At 36.8% G+C, this 26,768-nt stretch overlaps 1 protein-coding gene across 2 annotated transcripts in view; it reads right to left on the bottom strand.

The window, feature by feature from the left end:
- The window catches only part of FMR1 (FMRP translational regulator 1), a 2,052,104-nt gene extending 2,025,667 nt beyond the window's left edge, over positions 1-26,437 (bottom strand). For both annotated transcript variants that reach the window (XM_044057587.1, XM_044057588.1), the window contains exon 1: positions 26,177-26,437. In XM_044057587.1, the coding sequence (XP_043913522.1) occupies positions 26,177-26,227 (51 nt within the window). In that variant the 5' untranslated portion in view covers positions 26,228-26,437. The remainder of the gene's footprint in view (positions 1-26,176) is intronic.
- Positions 26,438-26,768: the final 331 nt, after the last annotated feature.

The following is a 26,768-nucleotide window of genomic DNA, read 5'->3' as shown; positions in this document are numbered from 1 at the left end:
CGCTTATCACAAAGCTAAATTTGTTTCTGAATTCCACGCTAGGACTGTTATAAATAATGCCTTGTCCAAAGCAGGGCTTAGGATACTTTTTGTACAAGTGTTTACATTCTGCTGACTTCTGATTTGTTTCTTTTTCTTTGACATTGCCATTTTCCACATTTTATTTTCTATGATTTATAGCTGGGGGAAGTTGCTGCAGCACAATGAGATATTATGTTTTTCTAAATCTGTACAGGTACAGCTGTCAAAACAGCTACAATGTATATTAATGGGATTAACCACTTTACTAAAAGTAACAAACTTTTTAAATCTTTACACCACAGAAATATGGAAGGGGGGGGGCTGACATAATAGTTAAGGTGTTTCCCCTTGCAAACAGACAGTAAAAGGTTTGACTCTCAACTTTGGGAATTGTTTAGGCTTAAAATGGCCCAGAATGGTAGCTAGCCTTGTACTTACCCAAGTACCTATGGACTATTTTCTTACTGCAGGAGGCTAATTTACACAGACAAAAATTACATACCCTACAATAAAAATCAGGTTCAGACTACACATATAAATACACAATGTAACAAATCTAGAGGTGTAGCAACATTGCATTACATTAATATTTGCCTATACCCGCGGTAGTGGTGCTGCGGTAGCGTTGTCACCTCACAGCAAAGACGTTGTTGCGTTCGATTCTCAGCTAGGGCGTCTTCTGTGTGGAGGCATGCGTGAATGGGCATGCCTTCGTTGAAGGTTGTGCGTCAGGGCTGGTAACTCGGCACGTAAAATTCCACTACCAAACATTAGCTGACCGGAGTTCCGCTGTGGCGATCCCTAACCGGGATAAGCCGAAAGACACAACAACATAATGACCTACAGTGATAAGGATGCATATATTGTACTACTAAAGCTGCAGTCACCTTGGCTTTTGTGTACACTGTCTTTATAAACATTTATTCTTCACAATCTATCCTACAGTCAGTTCTCAGCTACAGGCAGATTACACGCCTTAGTGGTGATTTTTAATATAATGCTGGACCAAATGCCTATTGATAGTTGTGAAGATATGTGAAGGCTGCCAGCCTAGCTAGATATAATTTTGTAGATAATTCTAGGTCATTGTAAATATGAGTATAATCCACAGGCTTGTCCTCAAACATAAGAAAACTGTGTTAAATGTTGAACTTCAAAAATGTAACCACAGTGCACTCTGCTAGAAGAAAGCTGATAAGTCAAGCATTGTATGACTGATCTCAAAGCTCGGAGACATAATGTCTGGACTGAGGAATTCCTTCTACTGTTTTGAGACCAGAGTTAGTTGCTAGATTTTACATATATAATGTATTTTATTGCTGTAGTTTCCTGGCCAGGTGCAAGATCAAAGAAATGTTAAAACTCTGAGTTTCTGTTAGCCTGGGAACCAGAGAAGAATGATGTTATCTAAAATGAGTCTTCAGTGATATATTATTTTTAAGACTTTCTCAGAGAGAGAGAAAGAATCAGAGCATTTTTGTATTTGTCTTCACAACTGACCACTAGCCGGCACTTGCTTTGCTCTGTCTGTATCTAAGTAGGATCTTAGACTTTAGTGTTTCTCTTAAGAAACAGATAGAAAATAGTAAGTTTAGACTAGCTGTTTTCTATATTTATGTCAGACTATTCTACAGTATTATTTTATGCATTTTCCTGTGATTTCTGAACTCTTGACTAGCACTGTATTGAACTGAGAAGATTTGTCTTGTGTTTTTATTATTAAATATTTTTAAACCTTACAACTGTGGCTCCTTTGTGTAGAGATAATTTAAGATCTGTGGCTGCTCTGTGTAGAGATAATTTAAGCTCTAGAGTACATTGCATGTATATACTGATACTGTACAAAGCCACCCCAAATAAGCCTTGCTGTTTGTCACAATTACTAATTGGATAATAATATTGAACAGTAATAATTGGACACCCTTTGTTAAGGGCCTTTTTAGTAGCTGATAAGAGTAGTTGGTGGCAGTGATTACTACCTTATATCCTGGCACGGGGGGCATAGCTGGAGAACCTGTGCCAGCCTTCCCCAGGAGTATCTGTGTGTTTGTATATAAACCAAATCTCAAAGTGTGTGTGTGTGTGTGTGTCAGCTACAAAGGCAGGGACACGAAGCACTGGTTGGACAGGGAGGTCACTGGCTTGACTACCCGGCTGAGATCTGTACCCTATTAGCTGTGACAGTGGGGAGTCTTGTTGGGGATCCGGAGAGAAAGGGAGAAACCAGCCCCAGACTGACTGTGATCTCTGTGTGCTCTTAAGAGAAATTGTACTTTACTGTGTGTGTATTTGTTATCCTTCCAGTGTGGATGCTCCTCACTGGTGTTTGTGGTGAGAATCGAGGCTCCTTGATTACTAGGCCAGTGCACGGGCATCATGTGCTTCTACGTATGCTAATTTACTGAAAAACGTCTTGTCTTTTCACAATCTTACTGATTTACTCCTTAGAACCAGGATATACTCAAGTTCCAGAAGTATTTTGCTATTATGCAATGTTATAGAAAAGATGTTCACTTTTACAAATGTTTTTACCACAACAATGCATGTTAACTACAAATTTATTGTTGTTACATGCAAATAGGCAACGTATAAAAGAATACTGCAGACTCAGCATTGTACCGTTAATCTCCCCAAGAAAATAAGACAGGCAGCATTAAAGTTAACGTGCTTATGCTTGATTACTGTGGTAGGGTGCTGCTCAGAAATTACTAAATGCAAGTTCAGTCGGGATTTCATAGTAAAACAGAGAAATGGAACGAGTATGTACTAAGAGTTTATAAAAGGCATAATGGCAAGTATGACACAGAAGATATATGTTGACTACACATCATAAAGAAATGCACTAACATACTGTGAATCGAAGTCAAGTGAAGTACAGCACACATGAACTACGGGTTAGAGTGAGGGGAAAGCAGAACCGACATTGTGCAGCATTAAAGTGCAGGTTGTGTGATATGACTTACACTGTGGCAGTTGCATTTGTTCAGCTAGGAACTGTTTGAAATGTGATCTGAACTTTGAGTAGCTGGAGATTCCCCTTAGGCTTGAGAGGGAGAGACAGACTACCACAGTTTTGGAGCAAGCACACAGAAAATGATCAAAACAATGGAGCCTAGTCTTGGGGGGGTCTGGACTATTACATATAATATATTTCATTTATTTATTTATCTTTTGCTGACCATGTTAGTCCAACTAGGCTAGTGGTCTCCTTCCAGGGGAGACATGAGGTTGTGCTTATAGTTCTAAGAGAAAGTTGGCCAGGGCACCTGGAAACTTCACAGACTCTTTTTGTCAGGTGCTTTGGGATCTTTTACATCCACCTGAGCTACCACCAACTCAGGCAGATGGGATCTCAGTTTAACATCTCAGCTGAAGGACAACAATTAGGTCTGTACTGGACTGGCTTCTGTAGTAAGAATGTGCACTATTAGAGAAGTTGGAAATTTTAGATATTTTTATTTCTATTTACTTTGGACAATATCTTTGGTTATAAGAAATGAAATCTCCAATCTAAGTCAATTTGTTATACAGAAAAGAAAAACAACATTGATCAGCAGGGGGAATTATACTCAACACTGCTTGTTCAAAATAAGAATATGAATTTCATAAAAGAAATTGATTTACAATTCAGGAATCAGAGCATATATCCAATTGTTTTGCAGAGTATTACTTGAAAACCTTCTGTATATCATACGATTTACCATTTCATGACTGCAATCTGTTTCTAAAGGATACCGTTACACTCCCTTCAAGAAGCCTGCAATACGTTACTACTATAAAGCAAGTTACTGAAACCATCAGTAATGTTCCAAAAGACAAAGCATGTGGCCCCAATGACCCTTCCCAAAGACGAAGCACCTGGGCCCAACATATCACCAAATGAGTTCTATAAAGCATTTCCAGATCATTTGGTCCCACTTTTGACACATCTACTGCAATTTATGACCATACCTAGATATATTCCAGTAAATACTTTATTTGGGTAAGGCTATACTTTTGGCCAAACGAATGCCTGAGTATAGGAACAGATAGCATCCCATATCACTAGTAAACATAAATTCTAGAAAAATATATTAATAAATATATATTTTAATCTTTCCTAACCCAAGTAGAAGATCCCCATCAACTCAGACTTTGCCCTAGAAGGGACCTGTTCTTATCCACCGAAACAGTACAGGCCTTTACGATATACATGCATTCCCATCCCTCCTTATCCAAATTTAATATGCCCTTGGTTCAAGCTGACATATAAAAGGCCTTCAATAAAACTGAACAGACTATTTTAGAAAAAATGGAAATGCCCAGACACTTACTGAATTTAATTAAAGCAATGTGCATAACTGTATAACTAAACAACACGTCGAGGTCAGACAGAGTATCTTTTATCCTGTAATGTTTTTTGCTATTCACAGGACCAGCAAAATTATTCTGATCACGACACGAGAGCAAGCATTTTAAGGCTTTCGTTTTGATAATGCCATTCTGATAACATTTTTCAAGGTACCTCAAAATCAGTTAATCTCCCTTCCACCACTATGAAATTGCCCCAAGCAAAATTCACTATCCCAGACAATGGTGCATTCCATAAACAGCCTAAGACAAATATTCTACCATTCCATTTAATATGTAGTGCAGCACTGAATCCATTCAGAGTCAATGCTTTAAAACTTTTAGGATTGATCTTTTCTACGAATGTTTTCATACCAATTAAATTCCGGGTCTCTAAATTTATAATAAATACTATTCAATACATTTGTAACAATTCATTCAAGAAGTTATCACTCTCGGAGCACAAACACATATTAAAGATAATTCTTTTTTGTTTGGTTTTGTTTTTTTATTACGAATATACTGCTACCATCTACTGAATTTGAAGGAAAAATAATCAAGAAAGTCTGGAAGAAGTTTTCACTCACTAGATTCACTGGAATACTCTTAAATGTCAGCAAAAGAAAAAACTGGATTACCAGCTACCAGACCTTGGAAAAAAGATGCTAGCTCAGCTAGATTAAACATGTATGAGCAGCATACTGTTTTCACTTTGCATCTTTCCTAATTATTCTGGGATGCAAGATATTTCAAAGACTGCCTACCCTTTGGCCTTCCTGCAAATGCAATTCTAAAATAATAAAACTATCCTTTGCTAACACATTATCAGATATACCCTTTTCTTAGGCCAACATCTCAATCATATACTGGAATACTCTATAAAAACCTATTATTATAATATGTTGAAGATAAATGCAGTAAAATATCTTTTAGCTAAACTAAATCTACCAGCATTTCAAATTTTGAATATTAAAAATAAAATTAATATATTGTGTGCTCTCTCTCTCTCTTATATGTATGTGTATATGTATGTGTGTATATATATATATATATATATATATATATATATATATATACATACATATGTGTGTGTGTGTGTGTGTGTATATATATATATATATATATATATATATATATATACACACACACACACAAAAACACACATCAATCAAAGTGCTGGATGCATCTTAAATAACATGAAGCACAATTCAGCCACACCACAAACACTGTTCAATCTCAGCCTCCATACAGGTTTTGTACCAAGTGAATGGAAAATGGCTACGGTCACGCCCCTGCATAAAGGAGGGCTTTCCACACACCCAGGCAATTATAGACCCATAAGTCTGACCAGCCTCATATGCAAAGCCATGAAAAGACTTATTATGGAATTAATCAATTAGGACATAGAGAACCTCCAAATACTGGGCACATTTCAGTTTTCATTAACACCCAGGCAATTATAGACCCATAAGTCTGACCAGCCTCATATGCAAAGCCATGAAAAGACTTATTATGGAATTAATCAATTAGGACATAGAGAACCTCCAAATACTGGACACATTTCAGTTTTCATTAAGGGCAGGTCATGTTTACTCAACACGGTGGATTTTTTCTGAAAAGGTCACAAAACCAATGGACAAAGGTAAAATGGTACACACCGCATATTTCAACATTTTCAAAGCTTTTGACATAATTCCCTACCCAGGCATAGAAGAAAAGCTAAATAAAGTGGGGATAAGCCCATATGGCACTTGCTTGATTGCCAACTGTCTCACAGATACTAGCAGATAATCAAAAGAAGGGAGGTTACCTCCACAAAATGACCAGTCACCAGCTGAGTCCCCCAGAGGTCTGTGCTGGGACCTCTCCTATTTGGCATTTACATTTCTGAAGTAAAAGTCACAACCTAAGGGTTCTGGCTAACTAGGTTTGCAGATGACTGCAAACTAAAAGTAGTCACTGAATCCCCAAAGGACTTGGTCATCTTGCAGGAAAGTTTGCCTCAAACAAATAACTGGTGACAAAATATTGGACAAACTAAATGGCAAAAAATACATTACTGTACTGTGCCCATTAGGAAGGCAACTATCCCAGAGAACTACCACACTGACAATACGCCTCAAGAGTTGACACAGTCGTTTGGAATTTGGGATCTTATGTGGACAGTGACCCAACTTTTGACCAACATGTGTCTATTGTTGTAAAAAAAGTCCTTCTATACTGCACAGCTTATAAACAAAGTTACAGTGTCTAGATCTAGGGATGTCATTGTCCCCCATTTCTCAGCCCGCATTAGGCCAATCACTGAATATAGTGCCCCCTTTAGCATTTATCTGTCTAATCACATGCAACAAATTAAACTCAATAAAGATACCTTACTAAAAGGATAAAAGGCCTAAACATGTTCTACATGAATTGACTTAAAGCCCTGTTACTAAACTCGGTAACCTACAGATTTCTAACTGGTGACTGGTGTCAGGCACACAAGACATTCTCTAATCCATTACTGATGGATTTACTGCACATCAGCAAGTCAAATTATATCAAAAATACTCATCTAGGGATCTAAACTTCTTCAGCAACATCAATGGAATGGTTTGGAGGGCCAGAGGATAATGTTGCTGTGGAACAGATGTGTAACAGATTAAGTAAAGTTTATCTCTGTCCATATTCAAGCACAACTTAGCTCTATGGATGGAAATCAGAAAATGTATCCCAGGACTGACTCCTATACTACTAATGGACGGAGGCAACTCCTATACCCTTTATCCCACACATGGGTCCCCTCCATCTATGCTATGATCCCACATGGATAAAAACAACCTATAACCAACTGGAATAGGTTATTCTGAAAAAAAAAAAAAAAAGACATTGGCTTGACTGAAAATGCAGGGTAGCCAGCCTAGTCTTACCTAAGAGGGGTTGTGTATAGTTGGGATGGATGGATCCATATGGCTTTCTTCAGATAATACTACAAAAAAAGAACTTGGACCTAACAACTGGGAAGAATTACACAAATGGCAACTAAATATAATACAGAATTTGAAAGGAAACTATCAAACAAGGAATTAATAGCAATTTGGAGGTTGTGCAAAAAGTTAACAGCAGCTCCCATTAATCAGTATAAACTATTCACATGGCCTATTTACATCCTGCTAAATGGGTTGAGTTACACCATCCAAAAGCCACAAGAACAAAGGTTAGCTTCCTAAAATAAAATATTTCTGTGTGACGGCTGGGTCAATTTACCAATCATATATAAAACGTTGTATTGCCAATGAATCCAATTATTTACTTGGTCATATAAAATCTATGTAAATTAATTTATTTTCATTAACTGGGATAACCCAACTGGGCAAAACCCCTTTTTCAGAAGAGGCCTGGAGAGAAACACTTCATACAAACGTCCATGCAATTACAAAATGAAGTGAAACAGCAATTCTATATGCATTTATTATTTTTTAAAAATAGTACTTTTATGACATAGTTAGTGTTTTTAAATACAGGAAAAAACAGTATTAGAATTAACATGGTGTGATGTAAAACTATCTGCTTATGTACAATGACATCAACATTGTAAGAAACAATAGATTAAGACATTCTGTCTACAAAGATAAAAAGGACACTACCAGTAGCATATTACTGCCGTATACAGAGGACAAACACAGATGTTGGGTGTATATTAATTGTTTACAATTAAATCGTTTTAAGATTCAGCTACTTGTTAGTTTTACTATTAAATGGGATTTAGTTGATAAAGACACAAGAACAAGAAGATAAAGTAGATCTGACATTAATCTTTAGAATCATATCAAAAATATTGTTTAAACACAGTTGCAGAAAAGGATCAGTTAGGTCATAATTTAAGATAGTATTTAGTTTACATGTGATAGATAAGAAAATAAATATTTTACTTAATGAGATATTAGCTGAATTATACATAAAGAGTAGCAGAAGACCAACCAATGAGTATACCTTCAGTAATTACACAGGCAGCAGAATGTGGAAAAATTCTACTTATCTGTATTAGTCACTTTGGAAGTTGACAGGACAGCAGCACTCCAGTAACCATTATGTACTGACTTCTTTATGCTTTAACAGAATGCTTCTGTTTGCTACATTTACCCCCAAAAAGATTAGCTGCCTGGAATTAGAAACACTTACTGTGTTTCTTTTTCACAGCTGGTGGTGGGTCTTTTTTTAATCGGTACTTTTGGAGGATATAAATGTGTAGTGGTAGCAGCAGGTCTGGTAGAGGGGTAGAATATTTCCAGTTGACTGTATGATTAAATAGATGGAAGTACGGTATCACACATTTATGCAAACATTTACAAAAATATTTGCATATGAATTATTTAAAAGCTGTGTTTGACAACATATTTGTTGCATAGAAATTTCTTATGGAGATATTTGGACACTCCCAGAGTGAAGTCTTTGCCCTCATTTCTGTACCAGGAGAAAAAGCATACAAGACTAGATTTAAAACTACCATTCTATAACAGAATTTTTGGCAGAAACGGGACACACTGAAGAACTACAGATTTTCCACTATGTCAGCTAATTGTTATGCCTGTAAATGTGCAACTGCAGAAGAAGGGTAATGCAATTATGAACACACTCATTAGGCTTAACTGAAGATATAAAACACTACCGGATTAGATCACTTAAACTCTTAATTAATCGAATACCTTTTGATTGTACCCTTTTAAAATCGAACATCCTATTTGCTGAAGATTTTAATTATTGAACTAAATAAGATCAAACTGTTTTAGTTGGCCACCTAACAAACTTCAACTGTGACATCACTACACAACTCTGGAAAACAGGAATACTTACAAAGTTTTTAACATTATTTTAACATTTAAAATTTAATATTTTTTTATAAAAAATACAATACCTGCCCTGCAAATTGAATATACCAATTCTAAGATCGCACTAAGTTGATGAAAAGGGTAAACTAGGAATAGACTATGAATATTCATACCACCATCGGTATGAATATTAATGATCACCGATTGCTGGATGGTGGGCGAGCTTAAGCGAGACTTACTACTGCAGATGTTATGTTCCAGGTGGTGGCCAACAAAAATAATTCAACAAAATTTACTTCCAACAATTAAAGTCTTCGACAAATAGGACATTCGATTAAAAAGGTTCGATCAAAAGATATTTGCTTAAATAAGAGTTTGCAATGCAAATAATGAAAAAAGCATGGATACAAATGTATTGCAGTCTTAGCTGCATAATTGAAGTGCATCTCCTTTAGGGAAACGGCCATAATAGGAAAATAAAAAAAAGACAAAGTGCAATTTTTGTTCTGAAAAGAGCACTCCTGTAATGCGGTGAAATGACAAAGTGAAATACAAACAATATATAGAATATGGGATGGGTAGAAAAGGGGGAATGCTAGGAGATTGTAGAGAACAAATAAAGAATGGATGAGCAAAGAGTAGAGAGACAGATCACAGTGGTGTGAGATTAATGTGGAAGATGGTTTACAGGGTACGTAAAAAGATTCAGGAATTAGTGGGCGAGAATATGTTCTCCCTCAAAGCAGAAAAACTGTTGTAACAGGAAATGAAATGGGGAATAGGTCAGGGGGTGCAAAACAATCATCAGGTTTTACAAAAGAAGGACAATGAATAAGAAACAAGGGAAGGACATTCAAGTGGAAGTAGGATTTTTTTCTATATAATGAATAGTCAGAAAATTTAAAAAGACTTTTGTTGAAAGAAACACAGACGGCCCACTGGTATTAGTCCTTTCCTTGTTAACAAATTTAAGATAGATACATATATTACTTTGTCAAGTGTTAAAAATTTATAGTGACCAACACAAAAGAATGCAGGATTAGGCAAGGTCATTTCTTTTGGTTGTTATGTAGCAGATGGATTGAGGACTTTTAAAAAAATGACAAAAGGAACAACAACAGTAAAAGTTATTAACAAAGGGAAAACTTGGTAGACTGGTTAAATGACTAGCATATAAGAAAACATGAAGCATTACAAATAAACTCCTAGGATTTAAAGTTCTTTTCTTCTCATTTGGAAATGTACATGGGCAAATTTTAACAGATTTGGTGGAGATCAGGTCACAACTTAGGAAGCATAAGATGATGCTATGGAAGTCAAAGTCTGTGTTTAATTTGGGTCTACAGGTGTTTAAGGCAAAGCTCACCTAGGCATGTGAAAGCTGCAGATCACGTACAAAGCATAGTTTGGTGCCAAAGGTAATTGAACTCGCATCCATTTTAGCAATCCCAGTTATGTCAAGTAGCGTAAAGCTCCCTGAAACTACTCACTTTAAAGTAGCATGACTTGGGCATTCTGAAGCTGGATTGCACTCATACAGTACCACTACTCCCCTTGTTTAAACTTATCCAACACACTGAATAAAGGGACAATTTTTGACATACTGAACTTTTCAATTAAAATGCATTCCACAAATCAGACTGTTCCCTTGTTAATACAGAGTTTATGAAAATAAAATGAAACACATTTGCTTAAATCTATGCTTAAGTCTTTGCACTGAAGGTGGTAAGTAGGAAGTGAGGGCTAGAAGTTTCCATGGCATTTATAACAAAAAAACGTGAGTAAGATTTACAAGAAGTGACTAAAAGGTAGACAATTTTAAGACTGTAAAGTTTCTTTCAGTTAGATGGTGGTGATTCTGAAAAAGGAAAGCAATTTGTTTAATGCTAGAATGGACAGAAGAAGAAAAATAATACAGTACTGTGTTAAGAAGAGGGCAAGGACTACACCATTAAGTTAGAGTGAGATCAGGGATCAATATAACAAAGTTAAGGAAAAAAGAATTAATTAAGGTGAACTACTCAATAAGACGGATAGAGTTTTAAATTACAAAAGTGCATCCAACAAAAAATTGCAAAAAAATAAAACCAGTGGTTCAACTGTCCCAAATAAGCTTTTGAGTACATATAACTCTTCTTCAGTGTTAAAACAAGGAAAGCATCCAGTTTAAATAATATATCCAATCAACAGCCAGCCAATGAAAAGTCACACAACAGGAAACAATTAGCAGATATAAAAATACAGTCTAAAACATTAATACGAAGCTATTACTGTAAAAACATTAAAATAATATGACAAAAAATATATATGAACAACATATGTATTATAGAATTTCTTAAACAACATATGTTGGTCTCTTTTAGGCATTCAGACCAGGTGAACGGTCTGCCCTGAAATAATTAATCCATTTATATTCCTTAATTTCTGTTCTATTTACTATATTGCCTCCTCTTCTACTAAATAGTGCTATTTGTAATACAGAAAATGTAGTTTAGCTAATTGTGAAAACATTTTGTTGTTTTTACATTGGAAAACTAATCAGAAGTTAAAGGACAGGATTGAGTCTTACAAAAAGTTTCACTTAGTAGTAGAGGAGGTGAAATAGTAAACAGAACAGAAATGGAGGAATATAAATGGAGTAATTATTTCAGGGCAGACCATTCACCTGGTATGAATACCCTGAAGAGTGTAAAACCACTGTTAAAAGAGAGACCCACGTGTTGTTTAAGAAATTCTATAATAGATGTATATATTATATGTAGTTCATATATATATTTTGTGATACATTAATATGTTTTATAGTACTATCTTCATATTCATGTTTTAGACAGTATTTCTATAAATACGTTTTAGATTGTATTTTTATACATGCTAATTGTTTCCGGTTATGTGACTTTTCATTGGCTGGCTGTTGATTGGATGCTTTATAACACTGAAAAAAGAGTTACATGTAGTCAAAAACTTTGTTGTACTTAAACTAACTTTTTGGGATGGCTACATCACTGGTTTTATTGGTTTTAAATTACAAAAGTGAACATCTCAGAGCAAGTGTGTAGTACCGTTAGGTAGAAAAGCGAAGAAGTCTGAAAGAATTAAATGACCACTATGGGAACCAACAGAAAAAAATGTTATCTTGTCCAGAAGCTGCACACAATCCAAAACATGCCTGCAAGACAATAAGTAGTTAATTTTAATTATTTTGTCTAACCCTGAAAGCCCTCAGGGGGGCAGACATGCTGATGCAATCTCATTTTCCTGGAAAGCTTCTTTCTAACATAGTGCACAACAAGTGCACAGCTGACAAGACAGCTGACAAGACTAATCTTTCTTAGCCTCTCCAGTCAGCTTACGACACCGTTCATTTGGAATAGAATTACTAAGAAATACCGTTAAAGATTAAATATATAAAACAAACCTTTCTTTTCACACACACAAGTCTTTGCATGCGTCATCACACATGCAAACAATTTGTGTAAAAACAAAAAAATTAGTTTGTAGCATTTAAAAAATATGTACACATTTAAAGCTTGCTTACAAAAGTGGAAGATGAAACATACAAAGCCATATTTGCTGCATTAATATTAACGGGCTGGCAGAATGTGCTGTCACTTTGGATTCCAGCTCTAATTATGCTGGATTAGTATGGGTAAGCAAATGTGTACAAGTTATGTAACTGGCACACTGTTAATTTCATTACATAATGATGTAGCCCACTGGACATGTGTGTCCCTTTTCAGGGCTGACCCAGGCAAATCGATGTGGAACAAATCAAACCCTGTACCTTGAAATATGTAGAACTCTGAATAATGTAAAAATAATGAGGATTTTGTTAGGATGACACGGCAAGAAAGATTATCTAAATATAACTAGAGGGAAGACAATCAGTGCAATGGGAGATGACAAAGATCTGGGATGGGAGTACTTTAAAAAGTGGTACGGTCAATTTGTAATAAACTGATGTTTGCAGTAAAAGAACATAGTAGGACATAAAATATAGTTTATATTAGAGATTAATTTTATTGCAGAGTGAAAAAAACAAACAGACATACAACCTCATTAGATCGGCAAAAAGCAACCAATGAAGCAGACTTAGACAGGTGGTAGACTGAGAAAACAAAAGGACACCAGCAAAGACAATTAGGTCATTTAAAAATATTGTATTTGAAAGCAGGAATAACAGAAAATGGTGAGTAACTTAAAATAAATGGCTTTTATATCTGTGTTCAGTTAGTCCATATGTTTAAAGTGATAGTGGATAGCACAGACAGGGAGACGCGCATGAGGGGAATCAGAAATAGTGATGGTTTTGTGAGTGGGTAGCACAGACAGGGAGAAGGCAGTGACGAATCAAAAATATTGACAGTGTATAGTTAAGAGGCAGAAAAGGATTCCTCCATGTTTGAGGAAAATGAGAAATCTGTGAGGACTGTGGAAGAAAGAGTAAGGCAATACAAGACTGAGATGACAATGGTTGTGATCAGGGGAAAAAAGTGAATCTGTGTGTGTAAATATAAGTGACTTTAAGAGAAATAGGCAAATTTATAAAAAAATAGGCATTTGCTTTGGAGTAGGTAAAATGGGCGGAGTAAAAAACAAAAGTGGAAGAAAAGGTTCAGAAGTAGTGAAAAACATAAGCAAAAATGGTATGTGTGTTTACTTTAAAAATGCATTTTGTCGCCAATGTATGTTCCATATGACTTATGTGTTTTGGGTTCTAACATGGCCAGAAAGCAAATGAACAGGGTTAACATATGTATAACTTATTGCAACAATATGCAACAGGCAAGCTACAGGAAGAACAGGATACAATAACATTTAACACAATAGGGAAGGTGGTAAAAGCATATGGCAATTTTAAGGACTAAATATGAATGTTTAAATAGGGAAAGAAGAGAAAAATAGGTACCACTGGGTTAGAAGCCACAAAGTATGGTGTTTTAGGAGAAACAGATCATGGTAAAGAAACTGAATATCTTATACAAGTCAAAAATAACAGCAGACATACTGGATACACTGTACTTAACCACAGGAAACCTAAATGTGAAAAAATACATAAAAGCAATAATGAAAAGGTTTGTTTACCCAGAGAGTGTAAGCACATTTTGCAACCAGAGTTTTTTAAGGAAGTATGGAGAAATGAGATATATACAGAGCACATTATATGCAATTCTTACAGCTACTAAGTATGTCTTGCGGCAGGTTTAAAAATTTGAAAATGGCAAGGAAGAAAAGTATGCTACGATACTGATACAACTGTGAAGGAAAATGAATGATACAGTGATTTTTTCCTTAAATAAAATACTTTTAAATAAAAAAATAAGCTCCTAATCATTTTGATAAGTACTACAGGATGTTTAACATCCACCCAAACACCATCAACTCAAGCAAATGGGACTTCAGTTTATTACATCTCATCCATAGGATACCATCTTAAGAATGTATCACCTTCTGCCCCCCCCCCCCCCCAACACACACTCAAAATCAGTACTGGGACATGAATCCAAGTACCTGGTATGGGGGCACACAACACAGCCTTCTTGACAACAAAAAGCAACTGTGCTACCTGTTGATGATACAGGATCGTGAGAGGAGTGCAACCATTTTAAAAATGGTACCTTACCATGAAAAACACTAACTCGCCACATGCAGATCCATACAGGCCAAAACAGCTCTCCAATTACCTAACTCTTGGTATATCAATGGTAGGTCTCCCACTCCCTGCTCCATTACTTGACACTGAATGCATCATTAACAATGTTGTCTTACTGATTAGCAAAAAAGTTAAGCCCAGGTCATGGATATAGATAACAACCCAACTATGGTAAGGTGAACAGTAAACTGGCTAGAAAGACAGAACCCTCACAGTGTAAGTTTCCTCATCAGAAAGTATGAAAAAGTGACCACTGGTGCCCAGATCTCTCAATGTGGGTATTTACTTCTCAGATTAGAGCCAGGATCTCTGGTTAGTGAAGTCTTCAGATGACTGCAAACTTGTTAAGTCACCATATGACAGTCAAGCTCTCTGGAATGAACCCTCCCTAGTAAACTCTGTGTTGTAAAAATGAGCACACACTAAATACAAAAACAGTGTAGTGTCATCGCTTTTCATAAAAGAAGCTCCCCTCGACATAGTATGCAGACAACACTACAAAACAAAAATGTAGTCAGGGGCCTAGATATTTTGAATGATAGCACTTTCTCTTTTGATCATTACTTGTTTAGTCCACCTAACTAACACAGAAATATCAATGTCTGAAGAGGTAACCACTCCCTTATACTCAGCATTTAAACGGGCCAATTATAGCTCACTAAACATATCGACCAATCAGAAAGACTTCAAAGGTTCCCAAGCTTCCTACCACATAGGTGGTAATCCATTAAGTGCAGAAGAAGTAATTAGTGACCTGGGGACCCAAGTTGATAGCAATCTCTCATTTGACAACCACGTGGCCAAAGTGGTTAGAAAAACATTTTATATAGCCCACCTAATCATGAAGGGATTCACATCTAGATCAGGGAAGGTCATCGTGCCTCTTTACTCATCCCTCATCAGGCCCATAATTGAGTACAATGCCCCTTTTGGGATGTACCTTACCAGACACCTGCAGCAACTGGAAAGACCCCAAAAGTACCTCACCAAGAGGATCAAAGAGCTCAAACAGATGCCATATGCTGCCCGGTTAAAGAAACTCCAGCTCTACTCAGTGGCATACCGCCTGCTCAGAGGCGATCTGTGCCTGACGTATAAAGCCATGTCCAACCCAGAATTAATGGACATGCTGCACCTCAGAAAATCCAAATCCCATCGAGCTACGTGCTTGAGAGACTTGAACCTCAGCACTGAAATAAATAGGACATGCTGGAGGGACAGATTCATAACCCAGAGGCTCCCTTCACTCTGGGATAAAATCCCAGTCCAGGTTAGGCAGAGTCCCTCATTGACCCTCTTCAAGAGGAATCTTGATGAGTGGATGGGAGACTGTAGGCTTACCCCGGGTATCACTTCTGTGTCACTGTTAGACAGAAGCACAGTATACTAACCTCGAAAAAGGGCATAGAAAAATTAATTTAAAATGGGTGGCGAAAGCCAAACACACTCTGGCTAGGATTATAAATGCCCCAGGGCAGACAGCCTAGTATGAACCTAAACAAAAGAGATCAGAAGCCAAAACGTCCTGAGCTACTAAGACAGGCTGGAAGTTTGATTATTTTATTCAGTGTCTTACAGACCTTTGAGGGGAGATCACAGTCTTGCTTTCCGAGCTGTAGAGAGAGGAACAATTGTCCTGAACATCCTGTATCATTCCAAGTCCAGAAATTCCACCTATACTAGAACCAGTGGCCTAAATATTCACCAGCAGATAAAGCATTGTGGACAGACAGGTGTATAACCCAATGCTTCTCAAACTTCTAGAATACACTGCATCTGTATGTTAAGCAGTGCAACTCCCTATCTTCCTTTAAACATAATCTACATGACTGGATGGATATCCACAAATTTAATCGGGCTTGACTAATACGGTCTTAAAGAAGGTATTTGTAAGGCATGAGTTTTCATAAGACTCACCGGCCTTTGAAAATCTAGGAGTCTATAACAGAAAGACACGATTCCAAACACTGACTTTAGTCAATCCAAAATCAGAGCAAGCACAGGAGCAGCAGACAATCCTCTGCTACCCACCATTTCAAAGACAAAATTCCAAAACACATGATAAAAACAGACACTTGTTAGTCATAAATGTAGTAACAAATGGCACTCATTATGAAATAGCACAAACATCAAAAAAGGCATGCAATGGAATACAAGTGAAGAGACAGTTTACCTGATATCTAGAAAGTCCCACTGAGCATCCATCCAGTTGCATGACTGATCCAACAAATTATTTTCTGTAGAAACCATGCATACCACTGAATAACCACTAGAATCTGCAGCACAGAAAACACACAACACCCTGAGTGGGGAACAGTGTCAAACATCTTGGCTAAGTCCAGGTACAGGTACACAGAGCTTGTTTTGGCCCTATCAGGTATAGCAGAGTCAATGCAGGTATGCAGGTGTTCATTTAAAGAACTGGTGTAGAGCTCGGCATAATTGCCAGTCCCGTCTGAGGGAAGAGGTGCAGTGAAGTTATTTATACCATCTTGTAAAAGGTTATAATCTGCTTTGGAGAATTTTTTTAGTTTAGTTGCTGCTGGCGGGGGGTCAGGTGTGACAGTTACTTCAAATTAGACCGATTTGTGGTCAGATCACACCAGGGAGGAGCTCAAAGTGGGGATGCTACAGTGGTCTGCCATACTGGTAAGCACCAGATCCAGGATGCTGGCACCCCTTGTGGGGGTGTAAACTAGCTGGTCCAGGGCATTGGATTTAACAAAGTTGAGGAACATTTGGGCAAGTTAATCTACCCAGTCAATGGATGGGTAGCTACAGTCGCTCAAAACCATGGTGTTTGGCTGTATCTTGATAGACCAAAGTAGAGCCAAACAGGCAGAATGGGTGTCCCGATTCACGAAGGGGGTCCTGTAGCTGGCAATGACTTGAACAGGTGTCCTACCAACAGTTAAATGTACCTGAAGTGTCTCCATGGAATCATACTGTTTAACCAATCTGGAGATGTATTTATCTTTAATGAATATTGATACACCACCTCCTTTAGTTTTCACGTCTTCAGTTTGAGGTCTGAACATGTGGAAGGAGGTGTAACCCAATTTGGCTGGGATGCTTGCCACAGCCTTCAACCAGGTCTCCATGACTGCACAAATGTCTGCGTCTTCCAAGGTGAGTGCAGCTTCCAGTGAGTGCAGTTTCATGTTGAGACTCCTAACATTTAGCAACATAACATTGAGGTTGTTTTTAGATGGAGTTCTTATGTTGGAAATTTTGTCCTTGAGACACTGTCTAAAAAAGTCACTATGGTGGTGGCAAGAGCCTTAGCCAGTAGCCGAAATCCTAGGGGTGACAGATGAAGACCATCTCTGGCAAAGCATCAAGGTCTGTCGATCATGTCATCCCAGGCTGACAGATAGTGTATCCCCTCAGAATGACACCATAGTGTAATTTTAAATTAAAAAGTTAGAATGACACCAGCACATATTTTAAAATTAAAAAGTTTAATGAGATGAATGTACAGGTTAATATTCCTGGCATTATTATGATGACTTCACCATTTCATAAAATAAGTCTTTTTTATTGACATATTTTTTCTTATGAGAGTGATTATTTATGAAAACAGTATTGGATTCCTTAGAATAAAAGAGTTTTCTTCTGTTATTTTTATTATTACTGTATACAAGTAAATATAGTGCAGGTTTACTTCAGTAAGGGTACTTTAAGTCAGCTGATTAATATCATGTGACTTCTGCCCTTATAAAGATTCAGCAATTGTTTTTAAGTCTTGTCTGATTAAGTACTGGCATTGTACTATACAAAAGCGCAAACATTACATTTTTAGTGGTTTTGAAGTGTGTGTGCGTCCTTGCCATATGTTATCATCACAGTATCCTGGCACCTGACAGACAGCTGACTGTGAGCTTTTCCTTATCCAGCCTGGTGAGAGGGACATCAGTGTGGCTCACGATGGAATCACTTATGACTAATATGTTTGATTTTGTGTTTTTCCTTAAAGGTTTGACCGGTAAGACACTGGTGCGTGAGCTATTGTGTGTAATGAGTTCTGCAGAGGAAGTATTATGTGTAGCATGCTTGTGTTTGTGAGGTCTCTGGTTTTTAGGTATGTTTCTGATGAGGGACTCCACATATGTAGGTATGTGTGATGTGAGTTTGGGTGGAGTGGGTGGTAAGGTGTGCATGCTGGCAACCCACTCATTGTCATATATACCAACTGGTGTGTGAGAGAACATGAATTCAAGGTTCTTAATATAGTTGCATCTCTCACACATTGTGTTTGTGTGGAGCAGGAGTAGAGGGTTGTCGGTGAACATGAGGCAGTTGTTAAACTGCCTCAGGATGCCATTGTCAACTATGCTGGCTGGAGAAACTGTGGGAAATTGTCAGTCCATAGTGATAGGTAAATTTATATGATCAGGAAGAGAGGTCACACTTAGGAGTGGCTAGTGGGTGAAAGGTGTGTTGGTACCTCTGAGGCTAGGCTTAGTGTTCCACCTGACAGTAGATCAGGTCTGCGAGAAACCTCTGGAGGACCACAAGCAAAGTGCTAAGGAAAAATTTAACAAACAAAACATTTGCATCTATAACCACACCAATGGTAACCATCGCTACATGGCAGTAGATGATGGAGCACTACACGCAAACAGGTACGAATGCAAGGCTTTAATAAAACAAAAATAATACCCTTTTTAGCTGAAACTAGCCAATAAGAACACTCTCTCTGAGCTCTACTCCAATCACCCTCGATTAGATGGAACCCAGATAGCACTCTCCTCACACAGTGATGCAGAAGGGCCTTCACCAACAAAGGTAGCGTGAATGTGATGCTCAGAAGTTTCAAAACAGACCCAGAAATAGTAAACTTGGAACTGGGCAGTGCTACAGCTGAATTAGTACTGTGTACAGTAAAATGCAACAAAAAAAGGTCAGACAATTCAAACAGACAGTGGAAAGCAAATACAAATTAAAAGTGCAATATTAGAGGAAAAACAGGTACTTATACTTAGTTGGAAGCAATGAATGCCTCAGATATTCAGTATCTCAGTGAAGAGCTGGTTTTATTGCTCAAGTGATAGAAACAGTCTAGATTCAACGATTCTGAATCTAACCTATGCTTTAAAATGTAGAAGTACTAGAAATTCAAAGTGCATAAAATCAAAGTCACAACAGCATAAAGCAGTTTACATAATGTAGCAATTCTCAGCATAGAAGGGTGTAGGCCACACTCTCTCACCACAAGAGTCTAGACCACAAACCTTCCTAATGTGAAGCAACTGGTTTTGGTGCCAGGTGCATAAGCCAGAACTAAGACACTTCAGGTAACAGACACAACAGGCCTTCAACCAGCAATTTCCAGCCGGAAAGATGCAAGCTATCCTCTCCTGCCACAAGAGTTTAGACCACAAATCCTTCTAATGTAAAGTAACTGGTTTGAACCCAAATGCTTACACCACAATAAAGACACTTAGAATAACAGGCACAATAAGCCTTCAGCAGTAATTCCCAGCTCTGAAAGGTGTAGGCCACACTCTCCTGCCACTACAGTCCAGACCAAAATCCTACCAATATAAAGTAACTGGTTTGTAGCCCAGTGTTTAAACCAGAACTAAGACACTTTCAGAATAACAGACACAATGAGCCTTCAACCAGCAAATCCCAACTGAGAAGGGTGTAGGCTACACTCTTACACCACAAGTTTCTAGACCACAAATCTTCCTAATGTAAAATAACTGGTTTGGAAACAAAGTAATGCAGACAAAACTGCACAGCCTCATATGAAAGATTACAGCTGCATGAAGAAAATCCTGCTGGCAATATGTGTCTTGCTTGAATTACCAATATATTATAAGCGGTTTATACAACATTACAAAATTAATATTCACTGCCTTTATTTTGGCTTATAAAATCCAGTTTAAAAACATCCAACTGAATGAATGCCACTAATGTAAAGATTAATTTATCCTGGATAGTTTTCCATTTACAGTTTTCTAGTAACACAATCTCACAGGGTGGAAAGTGACGTCGAAAAACATTAAACTTATAAAACAACCAAAAAAGGCTCACTAAGTCTACATTTAAACTGATTACCAAGAATTTCATTCAAAAGACTTTACGGACCATAAGAAAAATAAAGAAATTTTATTCCAATATAAGGTCAAGTGCTTTCGTCCCTTTAGTATAGGACTTCCTCAGAATAATTACATCAAAAAAAAAAATGAGTTTAAATACATTTCTACAAAAATCATGTGATTCACATTAATTAATCAAAGGGGAAAAAAACACCTTAATAAAGAATTTATAAAAATACTTAAAAGTAAAAGTGAATCAAGTAACACAAGTGAGTAAATATTTAAAATGTGCCTTCCTTATTCAGCCTTAAAATCGCAAATATATTATGAATTAAGTCACAAATATTGTATTAATAGTGTGACTCATTGGTAAAAATTCTTTTTCTAAAAAATATATTAATAAAAGTCATTTTAAAACTTAATATTATAACTCTTGAACTTTGCTCTTTACAACAGATAGAATAGATTAGGGTTACCACCTGTCCCATTTTGCGAGGGACAGTCCCTCTTTGGGCAGTTGTATCCTGACAAAAAATTGTAAAAATGGCAAATGTCCTGAGATTTTAGGACAAAATTATTTCCTACATTTTATGTACTAGTTGCATAAAACAGTTATTCTGTATCTAAAATACCTAAATGTAAAAAGAAACAGAATAAGCAACTAAAATGCTACAAAAATAAGCCTTTATTTAGGCAAAAAAGTTAAGTTCTATCCTTTATACTGTGGGTATGTGTTGGCCTGCAAAATCTGATGTTTGTACCAAAAATGTCCCACTTTGGCCATTTGAAAAGGTAGCAACCCTAGAATAGATACATTTTCATTAATGCCTGGTGGCATTTAATTTCAACTGCCTCTGCAGTTCCCAGCTTTCTATTTTTAACTCCCACCATCCCTCCTCTGGGGTTCCTGGGTTTAAAATCAATACCAAATCACATGATTTTGTAAAAATGTATTTATATTCACTGTTTTTTCGACTTAATTGTTCTGAAGAAGTCCCATACTAAAGGGGCGAAAGTGCTTGACTTTATATTGGAATAAAACGTCTTTATTTTTCTTACGGTCGGTAAAGCTTTTTGAATGAAATTCGTGGTGATCAGTTTAAGTGTCGACTTAGTGAGCCTTTTTTGGTTGTTTTAAGAGTTTTCTAGTAACACGGTTCCAGAGATACGAGTACTTGTTTGAACTGTAAGGTGATAACTTCTTTTTTTAAAAGGCTCAGGCCACACCCACTGGGAGTTAAAAGTGCACACTCAGAAGAGCGCTACTGGAGATGAGTTAAGGGTCATCTCTCTACCATAACAGTCCTGCAGAATTTTAAGTCTGCAGCTCCCAATTTCTTTTCTAATAAACTCAATTTCCAGACAATAAAGACACTGGACAAGTCTCTGTGACAATACTGTACTATACAGTGTACTTACCACATTAGGTGTCTAAACTGCATTATTTTCCATACCCAAGACCTATAATCTTTAAATGATGTCACTAACTAGCACATGAATACTAACCACCACCACACTTACATATGCCAACTAACACTTTAAATCTTTGAACATAAGAAGCTTCGATTCCCACCCCTAATTTTTGTACACTAACTCTACAGTTATACCGTGTTGACCACAAGCACAACATCGTGGAAACTCATTTTCACCCTTTTCAAAATCAAATCGCACAAACATTAAATCAGTGATGTACATTTAATCACCGATGTTTTAACTCATGGGTTGATTATACATGATGCAATCATAAGCAGACTACTTAAACTGCCTCTTTATTAAAAAAAATGATACTACAAGCCTAAAAACAAAACTGAGAGTCCAACCAAATGCAAGAAATCTCAAGCCTAATTTTTATATTTCTAAACTATTTATGCATATAGGTTTTCTTCCTGTATCCCAATATGTGGGGGTTGTGCCCCTCACGTCCCTGCACATATTAACTCTGAGGTTATTGTGAAGTAGGGGGCAACAGTTTGAGGTACCACAATATCACAGTTGTTATTAAGACAAATACTGAAATAATGTTAAGTAATCCTAGATTTTGTGGCACAGAGTAACCACCCCCTTAGGGCTCATTACTGAGTCCACTGCCCTTTCAGTGTATGCGAATTTACACAACCTAGACTTGCCTTTCATACATGCAATCATGTATGCATTTAACCTGGTCTTAATAGTAGAAGACATCAGTTATAAACCTATAAAAAATAATCTACAAAAAGATTTACCTCTCTTTTAAAAATCAAATTACTACTACAAGAAGAAAACAAATCCATGTAATCTGGTTTTATGCCAAATTAAAGTAGACAGCACTGAAATGTCTTAAGCCAGACTAGCACCTGTCTATAATTAGCTTCCATGCTTTGCAGGCAATTAGTGCCAGAAGACGTTGTAGCTCCCTTATAGACTGCAAAAGCCAAAAATGGATAAAGAAGATGTCGAGGAAGTAACATCTGAATGCACCCTGCTGCATAATAAAAATACGACTTATAATTATGTTCTTGGTCTAATGGAAATTAAGTTGTATTCTCCAGACCGTCCAACAAATTGTATGCAACTAGCAAAAACTCTACTCTGTAGGTCCTATAATCTGGAAGAAATCACCTACACATATACCCAATATTCCTGGCTTACACAGACTTTGCAATAATCTGATGACCTAGATATGCCTATACTCACTGTTCCTATTCTATGCCATAAACAGTCAGCAGCCTTTCAGCAAAAAAAAAAACTGTCTTATTATCTATTAGGATAGTCACTTGATGTTTCAAACTCAATGGTTTTGCGCTTCCTCACAAATTCTGAAAGATTTTGTTTGCATAAGCAGAAAAGCCATCTACAACTAAAGATACCAACCATGCACTTCTTCTTTCTCTTACTTACCAAACTTTCCCAAATACTGATAGACAAATGTAAATAAAAACAGTACAGTTATTTTCACCTACTGATACACTTAGTGCTACTGTTTATTAAATTATTCTTTGAACTGTGCATTATGCATTGCTTGTTACCTTTGTAAATAAATTTCATTGCATTTACCTACTGGGAGCCTTCTATCTCGGATCCCTTCTAAAAAATAGATACAGCTCAGAAAGTCTAACCTGGTTGACTATGTATAAACAGATAAAACTGCATGCAAAACACAAACACTTTTTTCTTCAAGTACTTAATCAAAACTACACTTAAACACTAATAAAACCAGACATCTGATGTTGTGCATATGAAGCTATCTATTGAAACATATCTCCTGGTCCCTCCAAACAAACACACAAAAAAAGCTCTATGCTGTGCTAGCTGCTACCCATGACTTGTTCTGTAATTTGCAATAGCAATTTGCAGTTATCTGTACTGGTGGTTCTATATTATTAAATATAACACTTTATGTTAACCACTGTTATTCTAGGATGACAAAAATATACAATTGTTGTTTAATAACTGCCCTCAGGCTACTTCCATTACACCACCATACATAAATTCAGTATAATAAAATGATGACTGTTGCAGGTGGGTCATGCTGTGGCTGAAGTGTCCTTTTGGATAAGAAGGATACAACAAAAAAAAAAATCAGCCTGTTGTCTTTTACCAATACCCCCTTTATCACAGCTACAATGCTCGTGCTGCACAAATGGTCTCTATGTTGTCTGAACCATATATCTTCTCAGAATATTTTACTGTTTCTACTACTAATCAATACTTTACTATATTTCCATGTGTTGAAAAATAATTACATGTTATAACCTTCTTTGTCTCCTGGCCCAAGTCTGACCTGAAAAGAGTACACTACAAATGATTTACTCAAACTCAAGATGGAAACACACTCAGACAAACATGAGATCCTGCATTACATTTTACTTTTACAGGCACTCTACTACTTACTCCACTCTGTACATAAAATGTATTCCAAATAGTCCACACAGAACATAGACAAATTCATCTAGATTTCCAAACTTCATTATACAATGCCACCTGATTAGATTGTAATGCCAGTGATACCACAGAATAAATTTTATTGGCCACGACTTGCATCATAACTTTACATAATTGCTGCCTCACACTTATTAACAATGCACACTCCCTAATGCATATAACAAATATTCACAGCCATAATTACTCCCACCAGATGAGAAACTGCTCTATAAAATTAGTGTAACTGGGAGTTACAGTGTGTGAACACTGACACACAACTAGTGTTAGGATTTTAAGATTTAAGTTATAGTTTTAGCATTAGGAGTTAAGTTTTATTATTAAGATTAAGGTATACTGTTCCTATGTCGAATGACCAATGGTTCCAATAAAATAAATAAATACATAAAAATGTGAGTTACACTAAAATGGTGAAATCAGAACATCCTGGAAAACAACTTATGCCCGCCCATCTGAAGTAACCATCGCCAGTATTCACTAATGTGAAGGTACATGGAACTGATCTTAATATCTCACTTAATCTAAGATACTGCCATCATAAAAATCACTTTGTTTGTATAAGAAAAAAGGTGTAAACACTTGATAATTAATTTTATAACAAAAAAATGCAAGCTTGATCATGCAAAACTATTCATATTTTAAGATAATTATTACATGTCCCTTTTTGCTGGGAAGCTGCACAATATAAAGACCTAAGAAAGTGAAGCATGATTACTGGAGACAAAAAAATCAAACTTAAAACAGCTCAGCAGACCCTCAAATCGCATTCAGCTAAAACAATCATAAACATACAGTTTTAATTAAAGAAACTACAAATTGCATTTCAATTAAAACACATACTTAAATAAGTAATACTAATAGATACAAGTAGCACGATGCAGTTACATTTTTCTTTTATTTCAAAATACATGTTTTTACAGAAAAATATGCACATCATAGTCTCTGATGACATTCCGAAACTGACACCTTTCCTGGAAATAGAACTAAAGAATTCTAAACTGCATCTCAGTTATCCTGAAGTGCTCACCCTATTATGAATTCTTTACATGCAAAACAATTAATCCTCATCATGCTAACGAATTACACTAATTTGTTATTAATGTTAGCATTAGGAATACTATTCCTTAGTACAGAACCCAAACTTTCCCAGACGCACACTGGCTTTGTTATTTGAATAGCGCAGGAAACCCTGCACACCTAGCGCAAGTCAAGCTTCCTGTAAGACTGAAGCTCTGCACCTTTCTCACGTACATATCATTTTTCATGCTAAAATCCTCGGTAAAAACCATGCACGAAAAATAATTCACCTCCAGCATTTCTAAATAGAAACAAACAAAAAAAAAAAGTCATGTGATCCCTAAAATAATGTGAAACCAGCGGCAGAGGCCTTGCTACTGTACCTTGTAAAATGCTCCGTTGGAGCCCCGCACCTCTACCACCAGCTCCTCCATATTGCTGAAGTGCAATAGACGGGTGAATAAGGAGCCTCACCAACTTCCTCCTGAAGGTCTTTCTAGATTATGTGTACATTAAAGGGAAAAAAAACCTTTGGACTTTATTGATAAAGAAAGAAATGAAAGTGAAATTGGCACTTCCTATAGTTATCCCCCTGGATGTAAACATTAAAATCAGATCACGTGACAAGCACAATGGCTCACGCCCTTTCATAAGCCGACGGCGCCTAAATACAACGTAGGGGATAACGGATGGTAGCGCGGCTCTACTGAAAGAAATGGGAGCCAATCAGTGAGGGACAAAAAGCAACGCGACCAGTTACATGGGCGGACTTGTAAGAATTACTGAAGACTGTGGGTGTGAGAAACTGGTTGCTATGGGTTCATAGACACATGTATGGTATCTGAAGCTGGGATACAGTGCAATAACTCACTGTGACAATGTACTAGTGTTTTATTCACTGTACATCGCGCCATATTTCTCAGCTGTCCGCAGTGCTTGCAGAAACCTATCCTTCTAGCCTTTTTTGGTTGAAAC

This window comes from Protopterus annectens, chromosome 15.part0 (genome assembly GCF_019279795.1).
Source record: "Protopterus annectens isolate FY-2018-M chromosome 15.part0, PAN1.0, whole genome shotgun sequence".
NCBI classification, from domain to species: Eukaryota; Metazoa; Chordata; order Ceratodontiformes; family Protopteridae; genus Protopterus; species Protopterus annectens.
This window is presented reverse-complemented; position numbering and strand designations above follow the sequence as displayed.